Raw genomic sequence first — 19,419 nt, 5'->3', positions numbered from 1 at the left:
CCCTATATAAATACCCCTAAATCAATAACCCATATTAATACTCCTTAATAAAACCCCATATTAATGCCCCTGAATAAATAAAACACTTCACTACACCTGAATCAATATCCCATATTAATACCTGTGAATTAAACCCCCATATTTATGCCCCTTCATTAATGTCCACCTTTGGTCTTCATTACAGGCATTTTGACAGTTCAACATTATGTAATTAACAGTCTTTGTAATGTCATATGTTACTTTAAACATGTGTAATGCCCTGCTAAGTGCAGTTCAGCCACTGACCTAGTCTTACAGTCTCTGTCAAATGTGAAATCCACCGGAGATCCTATTTTAACCTATAGTTAAACACACAGAGGTGGGTATTCCAGGTCCAGAAAGGTTGGATTTTTTATTTTTAACTAGTGCAAACAGAACTGTTCTAAACCTACACCTATCTATCTCAACTGTACTTTACTGGTGGTGTTCCATAGACAAATTCTAAACATTTGTTCCTTAGCTCTCTTAGAATTACTGGGCAAAGCATATAACACTGATGTGTTATTTGCACAAATAACACGGGAATTAACTGCCATGTTGTTTCTAGCGCTGTTAGCTCCTATCTGACAAGAAGTATCAGCATACACAACTCAGAGAGACCTAATGTATTCTACAAAGAACAAGAAAAAGTCCCATTACCAGACTTCTGAATTCTGAACTCCAACTCCCTGCTGCAATATTGGCAGGAACAGTGTGAATATTCAAGCACCATTAGGAACCTCTACAACTCCATGCATGTGTTACATACTACTTCTGAATGTGTAGCTCAGTAGATATTGCACATATTTTTCATGGTAATTTTAGGCATTGCAAAACAACAACTTTTGCAACAATTTCTTTGAAAATAAATGGGCAAGAATAATAAAGAACGTAGGCCTTTAAACAAAATGGTGAGGCATGAGAAACAGCTGCTGGCTCTTGTGTTTGCTAACATGTGCACACTTAACATGCATACAGTACATGTTAACAAGGCTGCTGAATTATTAACAGAGTCTGAGGTAGTGAAACTTGGCCTGGGTGCTGCAGATGTTGGTTCTTGGAGAGTGTGCAGCATGTAGGAGGCCTGAGAAGGAAGGAACGAACTGCAGAACGAGATTAAAGCGGTTCCGCAATTTAACCATTACAGCTGAAGTGGTGCTTATTTAACCTGCTGTGAGAAACTCTGAGTGCAGGACATGAGCTCTCTGTGCTTGATGCATAAATTCACACCAGGTAAATGTTTCACACACACACGGACACACACACGCACATACACACGAAAACGACCCAGCTGAAGCTGTACATGGTGTGTTGGGTTGTGAGAGCGATGTGAAAGCGATGCTTTTAGTGAGTTCGTGTACAGTAGTGCACGGTGGAGTCACTCAGGCAGGGAAGAGTGTGTTTTATAGCAAACCTGTGTTCTTTTATGCAGGAACACCAACAGCTACGATTCTACACGCCTTCACAGCCTGTTCAGCCTACAGGCCCTGGGGGTGGATGTTGGCTGTGTGTTAAGGCAAGTAATATAGTCCATATGTTATATATATACTTAGAAGTATCTGAATGCAGTTATAATGTAGTCTTTATGTGTTATATACAGTATATAGAAACAAAAATGCTCACTGCATAATTATTGGCACCCCTAGTTAAGAAGTATTGTTTGGTTCATAATAAATTCTGTAGCTACACCGGTCTAATGGAATAATGGCCACGAGTCATACTGATGTCTTTTGAAGGTTTATTTCTCCTTTTCTCTCTCCCTCTCTCTGGTCCTTCATCGGACACCGTGAAAACTACACAAAACAAAGCAACCGTTCAGTATATGCTAGCTAGCACAACAATTCTGTGTACAACTCGAAACACAAGATTCATTGAAAAAAGGCATATTAAACACATTACTAAACAATATGAAACAGACAAACATTTACCGTGTGCGCCTTTAGACCTTGTAGTATCTTGAGCTGTGATGCCATGTAGATGCATGAAATAAGTCTTCGCTGATACTGTTCTTTGTATATAAGAAAATTTATTACAGAAAAAAGAATAATTAGTACAAAAGATAACAGCATCATTAACAAGCAAACCGGTTTTGCTTGGAGAGAGGTTTCCCCAATCTGATCCCAAGCTCTCTGGCTGGAATTGCTGAAGTCCAGCCTTTATGTTTGAAAAACACCTCACAGCTGGAAACACTTAACATACGCTCCTATAGCGCACATACATAGAACATACACAAGTTAGTCTGACGCAATGCATGGGAGGGGAAAGAAGTGCTCCCCCACACTAGCCTATGCTTGAAAAAACAAATGTGTTTAAGTTAGGGCTAACTCCATCTGTTCCCTGTGGTCCAGTGGTCATTCTGTGTGGAAAATATATATGATAATGGTGAATATGGTGAATATCCCATGTGTTTACAACTGTGTATGCTCAAATATACGTCAACCTCGTGTTAGCTTTAATTGTTGTTCTCTCTCTGCCGCCAAGTTCGTTAGTTCTGACCCATAATTCTCCAGTTACCCGCCTAACTAACTCGCGTCACGTGACTCATTACGCTCCACAGTAAAGCAACACTAAACTAAAAGTCCTCTTTTTAACCAAATATTATTTTAGAGACGTATATTTATTAACACATTTTACCCTCATTTTTACACCTTTTCGTATAGATTTTTAGCCCTTTTTAACAACCATATGAAATAAAACAACAATGAATGTATAATGATAAATAAACAAAAATATCCGTATTAACATGGCATTCTGACAGTTACAAATTCTTTATTTAAAAAATTATATAGGACAAAAATGCAAAAGAAAAAGAGAAAAATCTAAGCTTTAATTCAAGTGCCTTTATTTGGTGGGGGAAAAAAATCACATATTACAAAATAAATATTAAAATGAAATCATGTGTGCCACAGTTATTGGCACCCCTGGTGTTAGTACTTTGTACTTCGTACAACCTACGTTTCATAACATGACAACACTTAATCTTCTCCTATAACTTTTCACAAGATAAGAGAATACAGAAAGAAAGATCGTCAATCATTCCTCTCTAAATCGTCCAGTGTCCTGGGTCTTCTCTTTCGCACGCTCCTCTTCAGCTCACCCCAAAGTTTTTTTATTGGGTTGAGGTCTGGAGATTGAGATGGCAATGAGAGAAGCTTGATTTTGTGCCTCGTGAAACATTTTTTATGAGATCTGGCCACATGTTAAGGGTCATTGTCTTGCTGAAAGACCCAGTGACGATTCGTCTTCATCTTTTGGGCAGAGGCCACCAGATTCTGATTCAAAATGTCCTGATATTTCACAGAGTTCATGATCCCATATATCCTTACAAGATTCCAGAGGTGGAAAGTAACGAATTACATTTACTCACGTTTCTGTAATTGATTAGATTTTATGAGTAATTTGTAATTTTTAAAGTAGTTTTTAAAATAGGTAATTTTACTTTTACTCAAGTACATTTTGACACAAGTAATTTACTTCGCCACATTGGAAAACCCCCTGTTACTCAGTAAAAAAATCAATTGTCTGAATAAAAAATTGCGCCGGTGCACGGATGCTCGCGGGTAGAATAACGAGACAATACGTGCAAAATGCAATACAAAATGTGCCTGTCCCGCCGGACAGAGCTGTCAGCTTTCAAATCTTCTAGAAGCAGATGGATCTGGTGCAACTTCACTGCACAACAAGGTGCCTGGCAATAAAATCACTGATCAAAAATGGTAAAAACTAGCAGCACTTGTTGACTGGAGAATTTCTGATTTATTAACAATACAAAAATAACCAACGCGTTTCAGCGCTCAGGCCTTCATCAGGGTTAAAAGACAAAAGTTAATAGCATTCCAGCTTTTAAAACACACATGATTACAAAACAACCAATGAGAACACTCCAAATACTAAAGGTCACATGATCAGCCAATGAGAAGCTGGCAGCTCAATTCCACCGAGGAACCACTTCCACCCAAAACTTCTTAAAAGTCCTTCTGAAATTCATTAATACAGTTAATCATCCATTTTAGGGAAAAAGACTTTTGCTCAAGAACACACACAGAGGAAAAAACAACCAAACTGAAGATACAGACTCATTTCCCCAAATTACCTAAAGGAACTCAACAATTCTTATTCTTATATATTCTTAAGTGCTCTTATTGGTTGTTTTGTAATCATGTAATCATGTGTGTTTTAAAAGCTGGAATGCTATTAACTTTTGTCTTTTAACCCTGATGAAGGCCTGAGCGCTGAAACGCGTTGGTTATTCTTGTATTGTTAATAAATCAGAAATTCTCCAGTCAACAAGTGCTGCTGGTTTTTACCATTTTTTGATCAGCTTTCAAAACTTCCACATCAAACCTGCGAAAGCATGTGGTGGTAAGTTATATGTATATTCTAAATTTACTGGTTAGCTGTGGATTTACTTTATAAAGACCAGTAATCTCCGTTCATGTGCAACTACACAGATTATACAACTAAAAGGTCCAAATATATATTATTAATAATTTATATATATATTAATTAATAACAATACATTTACGATTTGTTGTACATTTTTTACATCAAGTAGCCATGCAACTTTAACTCAAGGTTCATTTTAAATTAAGTACTTTTTAACTTTTACTCGAGTAGATTTTTAGATGGGTACTTTTACTTTTACTCGAGTAAAACTTTAGCAAAGTAAAAGTTCTTTTACTTAATTACTTAATTTTTCAGTACTTTTTCCACCTCTGCAAGGTTCCTAGGTCCTTTGGAGGAGAAACATGCCCACAGCATCACTGATGCTCCCCCATACTTAACAGTGGACATGAGGTGATTTTCTGCCTACTCATCCTTAAAAATCCCAGTTAAAATCCCAGTACCACTGGGCAAACTCCACCCGTTTACGCTTATGATTATAACTCAGAAAAGGCTTTCTCTGTGCTTGCCTCCTAACCTGCTCCCATTGAATTAAATTCTCTTACAGTGAGCTTTGCAGAACTTTTTCTTCTTCTCTTATCATCCTTCTCACTGTGCGTGGTGGTAAGATACACTTGTGTCCTCTCTCAGGCTTGTTTGTCACTGTTCCAGATGTTTTAAACTTTTTGATGATGCTCTGACTGTAGAGAAGGGCATCTGCAGGTTTTCTTGTAGTTATTTCCTTTATGTAGTCATTGATTTATGTAGGTCGACACACGTTTGCCTTACCTGAATAGTGTCTTTCCCATGTTTAAAAGTGAGTAAGAGATATAGGCCTATGTGAAACAGGAAGTGATAAACTACCTAAATTAAAGCTTCCTAGATGCTTTGATCCACTTTATAAACTACAGTAGAAATGGCATAAATGGTTCAAATAATTCAGAGTGAGATTATGCTTCTTCAATTAAATTTATTTTAAGGCTTTTTAACCATTTTAACTAAGGGTGCCAATAATTATGGAGGGTGCTGTATATATACAGTTCTGGAAAAATTAAGAGATCCCTTCAGTTTCTGAATCAGTTTCTCTGATTTTGCTATTTATAGGTTTAAGTTTGAGTAAAATGAACATTGCTGTTTTAGTCTATAAACTATAGACAACATTTCTCCCAAATTCCCAATTAAATAATGTAATTTAGAGCATTTATTTGCAGAAAATGAGAAATGGCTGAAATAACAAAAAATATGCAGATTTTTCAGACCTCAAAGAAAGAAAGCATTCTTAAAGTTTTAAGAGTTCAGAAATCAATATTTGGCGGAATAACCTTGGTTTTTACACAGTTTCACAGTTTTCATGCATCTTGGCATGTTCTCCTCCACCAGTCTTACACACTGCTTTTGGATAACTTTCTGCCACTCCTGGTGCAAAAATTCAAGCAGTTCAGCTTGGTTTGATGGCTTGTCATCGTCCATCTAAAATCAAGTGGTTTCTTATTTTTTTCCAGAGCTGTAAATATAAAAGGTGTGTCAATCGATTTTATAGTGGATTTTCAAATGTAAATAAAAGAGTGTTTGTAAAAAATGTAAAATGCGGTTATATTAATATTCGAGGATTCAGTTAAAATACTAGTATATACATATATGAGGGCAGAAAAAAAAAACAATGTGGGGCGTTGAAATAAAGAATGCATAATAAATTAGATAGAGGAAACATTTTATCTACTTTATTATAAACATCTCAGCTTGGTTGTGAGGATTTCTGAATTAAAACTTAATTTGGTGAGAATAAAAGGGCGTTTTCACACCTGTAGTTGGTTTCTCTGGTCCGGATTAGTTGATAAGTTCTTTTACTTTTCTTTTTTATTTCAGTTTGGTTTGGTTTCACACAAGCAATAAACCTAAATGCACATAAATGCACACCAGTAAACCACGCAAGCACATTGTCTACTCTGATTAGTCAGAGCTGTCTCACGTGGAAGCAAGAAAGTAAAAATAGTGAGAAGATTCTGTGTTCCAGCTCATATATCTGTGCAGTGTGAAGCTAGTTTAACACTGAACGCTGAAATGTTGCATTTGCTAACACAGTGTTTTTAATGTGATGTGCAACACAGATGTAGTAAACTGATGTTACTTTATCCTTTATGCAGATTATTGCCTCTTGACTGTGGTCGTGATACTCAGGGAAGCTAGTTTCCACCGTAGCTCGGTGGGCCAGAACAAGCTTAACTTTCCCTTTCAACCATTCAGAGGAAATACCCAAACTCTGCTTCTTTTCCAGCAGAAAGATGATCAGAAGCTGGGTTAAAGCGAAGTACTGGGCATTTATTGTAGCCTGCTTGGTCATGGCACAAAAATAAAATCATTGTCTGAGCTAAAACAACGAAAATGAGCGAGAGAGAGAACTTAATGTGCTTCTCCTGCTGTACCACCTAGTAAATTACGCACCTGTTCTACAGTTCCCAGAAAATGAATTGCTCCCAAAAAAATCAGCACGTTGGCCGGAGACCAAGTTGGCCGGAGAAGTTGGGGTCAAACTTGGTGGCTAGCCACAACCAGGTCTGATTGCTGCCACACTAGTTCTCAATCAAGAAATCACATAAATTATACCTGCCTAACAAAGTAAAGTATACCAAAAGATACTCAAAAACTATACATCATGCCAACATTCAAATAAATTTAGGAAATAATTGAGATCTATCGTCTGGAAAAGGTTATAAATAAATAAGAGACTCCAATGAACCAAAGTGAGAGCCATTATCCACAAATAGTGAAAACGTGGAACAGTGGTGAACCTTACCAGGAGTGGTCGGTCAACGACATTTACTCCAAGAGGGCAGGGACTACTCATCCAAGAGGTCACAAAAGACCCTGCATCAACATCCAAAGCACTGCAGGCCTCACTTGCCTCAGTTAAGGTCAGTCTTCATGCCTCCACCATCAGGAGGAGGAGGAAGGAGACTGGGCAAAAATGGCCTTCATGGCAGAGTGCCAAGACAAAAACCACTGCTGAGCAAAAAGAACATTAAAGCTGGTCTCAATTTAGAGAGAAAAAATGTCACCCCTTATCCCTACCACTTATTCCTACCTCTCTGAAGAGATTTCCAGAGATTTTTCAGAGGCACACTCAAAACAAAGGGCTCTGAGAATCACTGGCAAGGTGGTGGAAGAACCAACCAAAGAAACGTGGAAATGTAAGTATTTTCCTTATTAAAAATTACAATAATCACTATATTTCCATAGTTGAATGTGCAGTTTTAATGTTTTATGGCCATTTTCTTCCTAAGAAACATAAAATATTGCTATTAGTTTGTTTCAGTAGCTAGCTAGCTAAATTTCCTGTTCCACCTTAAACGCTGCAACAGGCATCAGAGGGTGCAGCATTTAAGGTGGAACGGAAAAAATAATAAAATAAAATGGAACGGACAATAATAATGAATTTCTGCACATCCTGCCGTTTTTCTAAAATTAAATGATGCCCTAAAGTTAACTAGTTAAGATAAATGGTCTGCTTCTTGCCGCAGACCAAGGCTGCTGGTACTTCTCGCTCTGAGCGCAGGCTTTGATACAATAGATCTTATTGTCCTTCTACAAAGATTAGAGAACATGGTCGGTGTAACTGGATTTGCCTCATTATGTTTTAAATCATACTTAAGGATCCTTCCTAAAACTAGAAAATTTGAGCATATTAGTCCAGTTCTTATGGAAGTCCATTCCCGCCACCTAAAAAATAAAAATACTCCAGCAATTTTTTTTTATTATTATTAAGTAAATTGCTATCTCAATATTTTGAGATACTAAGTCAATATTTTGAGATACTATCTCAATATTTTGAGATACTAAGTCAATATTTTGAGATACTAAGTCAATATTTTGAGATACTAAGTCAATATTTTGAGATACCTTAAATGCTGGCTGAATATACATGCGGCCACCTGTAGATAATGACCTGGGAATTAGGCCAAAAGTGAGAGCAATAACGTTTTAATTCATATTTAATTTTATTTACATTATATTTCACTCAGAGTTAAACTCTGTCCCTCGCATTGTGTTCTCCCCTTTATTCAGAGCGTTTTCACAGCACCTTGCTTACATGCTGTTTTTTACTGTTAAAATGCGACATCTACAGGCGGCCGCATGAATGTTCAGCCAGCATTTAAGGTGGAACGGAAATCTGAATAAGACACTGGCGAATAAGAAGCTAACTTCAGCCTCGTCCAAGATCCGGAGGCTTATTTTGATATTGTGTGATTCCTCTAAAAGTTCCAATATTTCATGATTTGTGAATCCACGTCTGAAGTAGTCCTCAATGATGGTATCCATTTTGCATCTTTGTCTCACCTGCTTCTGTCTCTGTACAGCCTACTAGTATCTCAAAATATTGAGATAGTATCTCAAAATATTGACTTAGTATCTCAAAATATTGACTTAGTATCTCAAAATATTGAGATAGTATCTCAAAATATTGACTTAGTATCTCAAAATATTGACTTAGTATCTCAAAATATTGACTTAGTATCTCAAAATATTGAGATAGCAGTTTACTTAATAATAATAAAAAAACATTTTGCTGGATTATTTATTTTTTTTAGGTGGCGGGAATGGGCTTCCATAAGTTCTATCAGCACTGCACTGGCTTCCAGTCAAATTCCTCATAGGCTATATAATTCTCCTGTTAACATATAAAGCCCTACATGGGTATTTACGAGACCTCATCTCCTATTATGAACCACCGCGATTACTTAGATCTCAGGGTGCTGGTTTCTTAGTAGTTCCCAGAATTCAGAGGAGCTCTGCAGGAGGAAGAGCTTTCTCTTATAAAGCGCCTCAACTGTGGAATAATCTCCCCGAATATGTTCGGGACTCAGACACAGTCTCAATCTTTAAGTCTAGACTGAAAACCTACTTGTTTAGTTTAGCTTTTGGTAATTAATGTTTTTATTTTTAGATAAGGCAGCAGATTCTGGGGTTCATGGACAGAGGGAATTGTGGGTAAACTGAGATGTTGGTGCTGTTGTTCTCCCACTGCACACGGTCACTCAGGTTTGTGGACGGTGGAGTGGGTGGATGCCGGTGTTTCGGGTGCCTCCGTGTCTATGTTACCTTCTGGCTTTCTACATTTAGTTGTTTTATTCAGATCGGCCGGAGTCATTAGATAATCACACTCTGATAATATTTTATATTCTCTGTTTTTCATAAATCCAGTAATTCCATCTCTCTGCCTTCCTATGAGTTACTGACTGCCCACCTGTTTGTCCCGATACCCATGGATTTTGAACCCTCAGGTTCTTCTTGTCTCCTGTCCGGTCAGACTGATGAAAGTTCCTGGAAGTCAGTTTTCCCCTTCTATAATCCAGCACAGATCATCTGACCAGTTTTTGCCACATGCTTCAGACTAGCTCCTCAGTTTCCACTACGATTCCATCCAAATTTATATGAACTTTAACTGCTTCTATTGCTGGTGTTGCTATACACCTGAATATATTAGACCTGTGTGGATGTATAAAGACTTTTTAACATTCACTTAAATTTTCCTTAAGCTTAATTCTGCCTTACCTCTGATATTACCTGCTCGTGCATGACCTTTGGACTGTTTCCTGCTTATGATATGTTTGTTTTCCGTTGCTGTTGTATACTATTTTTCTCAATAAATCCTTTTAATTGTATCTGCGCATGTCTGAACCCTGTCTCCCCATGATGGTGCATCAATGCATCAAAAACAAGCCCTCATACAAACACATAAATAATGCAGGTAAAAACTGCAAATAAAAGTGACATTCGTGTATAATCAAACAATATTTAAGAATAGAAGAAGAAACAAAAACAAGAAAGAATGTATAAAAGAAGAGGCATGTAAAAACACATTATATAAGCAGATAAAGAGATAAGCGAAAGAATATAATGAGTAAGGTTATATAAAATAATGAATCCAAATAAAATTAAGCCATTAACATCCCCACAAAGGTGAGTTATAAAGGAACAATGAGTAGTAAATGCAAGTGAGTGTGTGAAATGGCTGCAGAAGTCAGTCTTCAAACACTGGATAGAGTTTTCTGCCTCACCCTCTTCTCCGCAGATGCAAAGCTCACGCAGGTTGCCAGATTGAAACCCAGTGGCAATCAACAACGAGTCTTATTCAGTAGTTTATCAGTGAATATGTACATTTGCAATGTTCAAAATGCTTATCTCTATTATGGTAGCTCAGTAATGGCCTGTTCAGCAGAAAATTAGCCAGCATTCTGTTGTCTATACCTGACAGCACAGGGTGTGGAAATGGGACTGGGTGGAATGGTGGTGGGCAGATTGGGAGGCTAAAACCCACACAGATTTCCGTGATTGTACAGTTCAAATAAAAAATACTGTCTGAAACTCTGCTGACACCAGCTGTCAGTGCTTAAACTCAGCATGTTTCCTTAATATCTGATACATACATATTTCTGAGGTGAAAGAATGAAGACTGCCTGATTTTATTTACATGTAAATTAAATGACAGTGTTGTAGCCAGGATAACACCAAGATGTTTTACATCAGACGTCTTCCTATACCAGTTTTCAAGAGTCATTTGAATGTGTAGAAAACAGAACTCACCACTTTCTGACTTCACCTGTAATTTCTATGAAGAAAAGACTTCTCTGTGTTTTTTCTAGTTATTATGATGAGAATGTGAATGTGCTGTGTTTAAGTGTGTAAATGCTGCAGTAGAGAGTGCAGAAAAACAGTCTGTTCCAGCACTGCTTTACAAAGGCTTTGTAAAATTATTTTTTTAATCCATTTCTACATACCGGTAAGATATTACCCAGTACATAATTTAATAAACTTTTGATAAAAATACTAAAAAATACTTTGTACCATTTTCAGTTACTGACTGGACAAGAATGGTAGTGTATATATGTACTATTTATATGGTCCATTAAATCTGTGTGTAATAATAATAAATGTGTTATAAATATGTAATATAGATAAAATTGAGGCTGTTCTGATGAAAAAAGATTTACTAAGACAGCGTTACTGCTCAATGAGTGTCTCGGATAAAAGTGTGTGAGGACCCACCTGGATCTGTGGAGGTTTAAAAGACAGAAACAGCAGCTTTGTTCCCCCTGGGGTTTGTATTTTATTCATCAGAACTTGATGCATCCAAGTTTAGGATCATTCTGTTTTGGCACCTTTAGATTTCATTTCATTTGAAACAACACACTGAAATTAACCCAAAGAAATCAGGAAATGGCTAAGGCTGCGTGATTCCCGAAATGAAACACATACGTTTACATAGAAAGAAAAAACGGAACATTTTAAAAAGCAGTTGTTTTGTTTTGTTCGATTGTTTGGTTTCGTTACAAACAAATATCAATACAATGAGTTAAATAATGATTAAAAAACCAACGGAAGAGAAAAGAGTACACAAACATTAATAATTAAACATTTTCAACATTGCTTTTTCCCATTATAATTATTGTTATCCTTTAAAACTTAAGTTTCTCAAGAGCAGGTTTTCTGTAAATTTATAGCATGCATTTAATTTCTGTAGTTGTGAGTCTCTTAGCTTCATGTCTCGTAGTATTTCGTAGTTAAACTGACGCTTGCTTCCTTCTTAGCAAGTAATTATTTAGTGTTCTACGTCCTCGTCTTTTCCTCTCCCTCTCCTCCTTCCTTTTTGAGTCATCTTGGCAGTCGTTCCCGGAGTCTTTCGGTGACCTTTGGCCCCGGCGAGGGGGCTCTTGCGCTCCACTGACGGCTGAAAGGTGCGAGGAACGAAAAGAAAGCGAACAGGGACGGAGCAAAAGATGAGAAGGTTCTTTTTAAAAGAATAGAATGTTTCGTCTAAGGTCGAGCGTCTCTGGCAGCGGCTGGTCTTAGCAGCTGGGCGTTTGAATGGCAGCTGATGCCGCTGTTTATCACTCAGTCTGTTCATCACCCGCCAGTCTGACCTGGCATCTGTTCTCATGTTTTATAGATATAGTTCTTTTTTTGTCTTTTTGTTTGTTTTTTTTTTTTAGATATTTTTGCTTTTTTGCACTTCAGGAAATTCTGATAAGTTATAAAATGACTACTATATATATATATATATATATATATATATATATATATATATATTCATATTCATACTGTGCAAAGTATAAATCCTTAGGCACCAAAGTAAATAATTCAAAACCATTTACCTGGATAATAAGTGTCAATTTAACTCGACAATATTAGAATAAATATAAACAAGAAATAAATAATACTGTACGGATTTGTTCGGTTCCACCAGGAGCTCACCTGATTTTTTAGTGACTGGTAAAATAGACTGGGGCAAATGGCAAAAGCTAAATGGAAATGGTTTAACCAACACAAAATATAACGTAAGATAATAAAATCATCATTCGTAAAATAAATAATTCGTATTTAGTCTAATATTAGAGTATTAGTGAGCAAATAAATGCTTACAACCCAGATAAATAGCTTTTTATATATAAACAGGTGCCTAAGACTTTTGCACAGTACTATATATATATATAAATATTGATTAATATATATATATATATAGTACCTTTATTTGCACACTGGGCTGTTCTTGCAGATTAAAATACCTACTGCAAGTGTTTCACAGTTTCTTTTGCAAAACAACAAATGAACAAATCAATATGTTGAAGACTGAGTAGAGGACTGAGGAGATGCTGTAGCTCATTATTATCATCACTATCATCTTCATTATCTTCATCCAACAAAGACCAAAAGAGGAGTGCTGGAACACAAAAATACCCAACCAGCTCCTCAAGCTACAGCCCCCCAGTCATGTAAAAGAGCCCACCCGAGTCCGTCCGCCCCCCCCCCCCCCCCCATCATCTCTCCAACCCCAGACAGAGCGAGCTCGATTCCCTGATGACAAATGGCAAAAATAATCATGCATACATGTAAAATAACCTTTCAAATAAACACAGAAGATCCTCCCAGCTCTACGTAATCAAGAAGTATGAGAACTGAAGGGATATGAAATTTGATCAGTAATACAGTAATATTTGAGGGCTTTGTTCTCTATATGCCCACCCGTCTGCCCCGTCCCCCATTTCTCTCTCGGTCTTGGGGGTTCCTCACGTCCTCATACGGGCGTGGTGCGCCGGTTGGCTGTGTTGGACGAGTCTTTGAGCTCCTTCTGAATGCAGTTGTGGACTTGGAGGAAGTTGTGGTCCCTGTCTGAGTTGTAGGTGGCCGTGGGGGTCCCGTGGCTGCCCTTTAGCGTGTCGCCCCCTCTGGTCAGTGTGTACATGGAGATTTCGGTGGACGGCAGCGCTCCGAAGCCCTTCAGGCCCACCGGTGAGGCGTCCCGGGAGTGCGAGGGGTCGGTGGAGCGCGAGGAGGAGCGTGAGCGGCGCCGGTAGCGGTACGGGTAGCTCGGGATTCGCGTGATGGCCGAGCCCTGGAGGTAATCTGCCGCCCGCGCCCCCGCCCTGAGCTCTCGATGCCGGTCGATGAACATGTGCACGGCCAGAACCCCCACCATCTCGGCCATGATGAAGGACAGGGCGCCGAAGTAGAAGCTCCAGCCGTACGAGTAGCTGTTTTTCTTGGAGTCGCTCTTGGTGGGGTCCCCCGCGTTCGCCGATATGTACACGATCATGCCGATGATGTTACTGAGGCCTGTGCAGAGAGAAGAAGAAGAACCGTCAGGTTTCTGCAACCTGCACTGACTGTACAGCGTAAATTAAGAAAGGAGCAACTACTGTTCAACACCTCCAGGAATTCCTTTAAAACATTGAAAAAAAACGATTCCAGGTGACTCTCCCTCTTGATAACGCTGAGATTAAAATACCAAGAGTATTTTTTAGTAACACTGAAAGCCTAAGGTACACTGCTAGCACTCAGCTAAAGCTGGCAAAATGACTGATTAACCACTAGCGTGTTTTCAGTTGTGGATCTAGGATTTTCTGAGTAGGGGGCCATCAAAGGGCCAAGTATTATTACATACAATCTATGAAGTTCATTTTGTTTGTTTACACAAAAAACCTGCAATCAAATTTTTAAGAATCAAAAGGAAAAAGTGTATGTTGCTAATTTAAAACAGATAGGAATTGCAGTTATTTGAAAATTATTTTTGTATTGGTTTTTGTGTTTTGGTGGATTTTTATGGATTTTGCTGCTAAAGGGTTTTACTTCTGAAATCTATCAAGTCAAGTCAAGTCAATTCTATTTTATTTTATTTATATGGCGCTTTTTACAACAAAGGTTGTCACAAAGCCGCTTTAAAAAGAAAAACAGGTCCACGCCTCTTATGAGCAGCACCACAGAGATGCCAATTTTATGGTGACACAGTGGCAAAAAAAAAACTCCTTTTAAGAGGAAGAAACCTTAGAGGAACCCATCCTACTCGGGTTGACCCTCTTAGTACAAACAAATAAACAACAAACAAACAACAGAACAAAACAGTACAGAGAATTAATGTGAGCTAAGGTAACAGGTACTAATTTATGAATATAAAAATGTGATTGGCACAAACTATTAAGATATACGGCTAATATAGAAACAGATTCTGAGTGTGTTAATGCTGATCATTTGCTTGTGTTTTGTTTTTTTGGTTTTATATTTATCTAATCTGCCGTTTAGATTACAGATTTTTTATTTTTGGTGTAAAACTTAAACAAAAAACTCTCAAACACACAGCAGGTGAGTAAATCCAGCATTTGATTATTTTTAAATAGTTTTTACAATAACTTTTAGCTTAAAACATCAAAACATCTCTCCTACATAAGCTTTAATCACACTGGACGTTCATATTTGGTTCATTAGTGCTATTAGTGCACCTATAATCTGATTGCTGCTCTTTGGCAAAGGACAGATGAGTGACAGGACAGGGCACTTCAGGGGGCCAATCAGATTTCAGATTTCTGTGACCCTGCCCCTAGAACCGTCAGTGTTTGTGATAAATGTTAACAGTAGCTAAATTATTTTAAGGTTTTATGTGAATCACATAATACTGACTGGTCAATCACTATACTGTGTTAAATAATCTAATCTAAAATCTAATAGGAACAGTAGTTTTAATAAGTTTTTTGCAGATTATGCTAACAGGTCCCCAGTTGTGAGGAGCTCTAGCTCGTGATTGTCTAGTTATCTGTCAGCTCTGTTCGGATCACTGTTAGAGTTAACGGCTAGCTTCTGCTTGCTGCTGACCACATTTGAATATTTTAGTGAAGTACCCCTTTATAGTCAATATGCTTCAGCTTTCACAGGTCGGCCCGTCGCATCGAGTTACCGAGCCCGAGTCGAGCGGCAGCGCCTGTCTGCGCGAGTGTGAAGCAGATGGCGGCTGCGCTGCGCAGGCGGCAGGAGTGAGCTGAGGTCAGGGTGACCTGTGAGGTTGGCTGCGCTGGGCTCAGTCACACGGTCGAACAGTCGTCTGTGATAGAGCGAAACCGAGATGATGGATCATTGGTAAAGTGTGTCAGGGACACCGTATTTTTAGAGTGTAATCCCAAAAGACCCCACTTAGCCTAGCAACAGGATCAGAGGAGGAAACGAGAGAGAGAAAGAGAGGAAGAGAGAGATAGAGAGGGGGTGTGAGAGGAGTAGTCTGTCTTGCGTGGATTGAACTGAATATGTGTAAAATCAGATGCCTTCATGTTCTGCTTTAAACTGTTTACACATCCGGACTGTGGGGGTCTGACGGTACCTGAGACCTGGAAATCTGAAGCAGCAAGTCGTTTGATATGCAAACTTTTGTGGCAATTGTAGTGATTTAGGAGTTTTGCTAAAGTAGCTGTAATCTTGCCCCCTCCTTCACTTTCTTGTCTTTCTCCCTCTCTCTCGCTGCTGTGTGTAGAGAGAGTGACTTACACGCAAATTTTTTACTTTCTTTATTCTTTATGGCTGTGACCGAAATGGATCTCTTTTTTTTACTAGTTAGGGCACTATTGAGTATGTAAGCCATTTTTCTCTGAGTGTCCGAATCGCAAGCAGGAACTGGAACGTGATTTTGAGGGCACTACAAACTCCCACAATGCATCATGATTTAAAGTAAGCATCGCTGCTTACTAAGCAAGCAAAATGTATCCCAAAAAGAATTGCGAGCCTCGCTACCTAGCAGCAGACAAACAGAGAGAACAATAAGCCAACAGGGTTGCCAGATTGTTACAGTAGGATTTAGATAAAACCAATTCACTGTGTTAAGCTAGCAAGCGATGAAAGAAGTAAATACTCATATATAATAACGAACATAAACATTGCTTATTCAAATTTCCATCAGCAGGACTTAAAGCTCTGTCTCTGCCAGCTTAGATATCTAACTACAACACTGATTAGTTCAATTTACAAACTCTTAACACTTGGTAGTTTTTCCTCCCATCAAAGCACAGCATTTCCTCCAGACAATTTCAGACACAACTCGACCAGTAGCATGAAACCACCCTTTATATTCTTTATTTAGCGCAACACTAATGAGGGAGTAGGGAGCCATTTCGGCCTTTATCTCTCACTATTCACTAACCTTTAATATGAAACAACTAAAAAATGAACAATGATTTTACTGATGTTCGGGTTTTTACAATGTTATTTTAACTCAAAAATCTAAATCTAAATGGTAGATCAGACGAGAATTATGTATTTTTGCTTGTGTGTGAAAAAATCGGCATGTGATTTGTATTTACTGCAGTAGAGTAAAAGTTTTTTTTTATTAATATTAATCATTTTAATGTGTTAACTAGAAACTACAATACTAATTATTTTAGAGTTCGTCCAGGCCTGGTTTTACTTCATTTATAAACGATATACAAAGGTGTATATGATCCTTTTGCCACTGAGAAGCTCAAGCTCGGTCGGTGAAGTTCATAATTATAATATCAAACCGTGCCCTATTATAATATCAAACTGCAATCCCTTCTTAGTGGCTCACCTGCAGAAACGAATAATATCCCAGCGCTGAGGATGATGTTGTGGCGGGATTTGTAAAACTCGCTGGCAGCGATACAGAGACCACCCATGAAGAGCAGAATCACACTGAGGATCGGAAATATACTGGACGCTCTCACAGCACCTACAGAGAGAAAGGGAGAGAGAGAGAGAGAGAGAGAGAGAGAAAGAGGGAGAGAGAGAGAGAGCATAAAGAGAGGGTAAGGGTAAAGAGTGTGCAAGGGTTCAGCATCTGCTCTGCTCGACTCTCAGCACAAAGCAATCAACACCCCATCAGTGTGTAAACAGCTCTATTCACGAGAGAAAGAGAGAGAGAGAGAGAGAGAGAGAGAGAGAGAAAGAGAGAGAGCACTCTGTAATAACCTTTACTGCTCATAGACACACATGCACGCTCTTTCTCTCTGTCTCTTTCTCACACACACCCACATTTACACACCCACACTGTAAGCCCAGATACTTGATTTTTTTTAAAAATGAGAGAAAAACAGTTGCCCTAAAAAATGTTAAGTAAAGGCGAATAAAAACTTAAGTAAGCATAAATTAAAACATCAAGTTATTACAACTAAAAGAGGACTAGTAAAGAACAGAAGAGTAGTAAAAAAGAGGGGTAAGAGGAAGAAAGGAGGAAGAAAGGAGCATGGGTAGCAAGGAATTGGGTTAGAAGTGGTTAGTTTATTAGAGGTGTTAGGAGAGTAAGCGCTCTTTGAAGAGCTCATTCTTTAGGCGGTTCTCAAAAGTAGTGAGGGATACTCCTGCTTTGGTAGCGGAAGGAACTTTGTTCCACCATTGGGGAACTATGTAGGAGAACTATAAGCACATTTCGAGCCGTGCAAGGCGTTCTTTTTTCAAACACACATTGGCGCCCTAAATCAAGCTGCATGGTACACGGTTGACGGCTCAATTACTTGTGACTTGTCAGTGAGTATAATTTAGTATTTTTTTTAATAGAAAGAACACTAAGAAACAGGAAAAGAGTCTGAATGTTCAGGGCAGTCTGAATGTGGGTCAACAACATCTATTCTATAATGGGAGAAGAGGATTGAAGTAATAGTTCCGCCCAAAATTTACACCAAATGAAGTCAATTAGCCAACACACACCTGGTAAATACTTTATATTTATTCTGCCCTCCATCTGAACTTGGATTTGGACTTTGGACTTTCCAGGTAGAGTTTCAGGCAAAAACAATGATCTGAAATGCCCTTATAATTGAGATGTTCTACTCATCATCAGTAGTAAAAGCAGTAGCATTATACAGTTTATTAGCATGATTATCTATTTGTTTTTCATTAAATCAGTTGTACACACAATAGGCCGTGTCTTACACCCTGCACAAGGTGCATTGTGATGCTCATTGCTATCTTACATCCTGTCAACCGTCTATTGTCACCCCTTGTGTCCTCGTCGTTTAAATAGCAAGGGTGTTTTTGAATATATCTATGCCGATGGCCGTGGTAGTAAGGAGTGTTTTGGCATATTGGTATCTTGGCAACAGAAAACACAGGTGCGTTCACTGACTGATTTGAACCCTGACCACAGTCAACAGTCAGATGTTCATTGCTATCTTCATTGCAATGCAGGCGCCCTGCACACGCTAGGCACACGTGCACTGCCACTTTTTACACATACACACAAAGACAAGCAGCAGTGTGCATACCCAACTTTTACATCAACAGTTAACAGAATACACAATAAAAAAAGTAAATTACCTGCTCACGCACCTTCACAGGGTGAGCAAGCGGTTCAGTTCCTTCTGCTGAGAAGTTTAGAAGCACTTTGGCATTAAAATACTAATCCGCCAAGGGAGTAGCAAATGACACGCTGATGGTTTATTTTATATTGCGACCAAAACACACCCATGATTAATTAAGAGTTTCAGGCTGTGCAAGGCATACTTTTGCCACTTTTTTTCATCTGTTTAACCTTAAATAAACCATAGCTTACATTGGGGATGCTCAAAATTGTATGGAAGAGAAAAAAAATTAACAATTTTATTTTTATTCTCTCTGTCTCTGAATATACATCACTGAGAAGTATGAACTGTACAACTACAAACAAAAATCAATCACAACAAGTAGCTAAAACTAGAAAATTCTATGGTTAGCAGAGTGTTAACCATAAACTTACATCATCACTGTAGTAAAGCT

At 38.3% G+C, this 19,419-nt stretch overlaps 1 protein-coding gene and 1 long non-coding RNA gene across 2 annotated transcripts in view; both read right to left on the bottom strand.

Annotated features, from left to right (window-relative positions):
- Positions 1-1,739: 1,739 nt before the first annotated feature.
- On the bottom strand, positions 1,740-2,775 carry LOC125784392 (uncharacterized). Its single transcript, XR_007427185.1, has 2 exons — positions 2,459-2,775; positions 1,740-1,963 (listed from the first exon to the last, which is right to left on the bottom strand). It is a non-coding gene; the product is annotated as an uncharacterized LOC125784392 (long non-coding RNA).
- Positions 2,776-13,221: 10,446 nt separating this feature from the next.
- The window catches only part of cacng2a (calcium channel, voltage-dependent, gamma subunit 2a), a 119,937-nt gene continuing 113,739 nt past the window's right edge, over positions 13,222-19,419 (bottom strand). Inside the window, exons 3-4 of the mRNA XM_022672063.2 lie at positions 17,258-17,398; positions 13,222-14,010 (exon numbers count right to left, since the gene is read on the bottom strand). Of these exons, the coding sequence (XP_022527784.1) occupies positions 13,472-14,010; positions 17,258-17,398 (680 nt within the window). The 3' untranslated portion in view covers positions 13,222-13,471. The remainder of the gene's footprint in view (positions 14,011-17,257; positions 17,399-19,419) is intronic.

The sequence above is a fragment of the Astyanax mexicanus genome, chromosome 19 (genome assembly GCF_023375975.1).
Source record: "Astyanax mexicanus isolate ESR-SI-001 chromosome 19, AstMex3_surface, whole genome shotgun sequence".
Lineage (NCBI taxonomy): Eukaryota > Metazoa > Chordata > Actinopteri > Characiformes > Acestrorhamphidae > Astyanax > Astyanax mexicanus.
The sequence above is the reverse complement of the archived record's forward strand: the minus strand, read 5'-3'. Positions and strand labels throughout refer to the sequence as shown.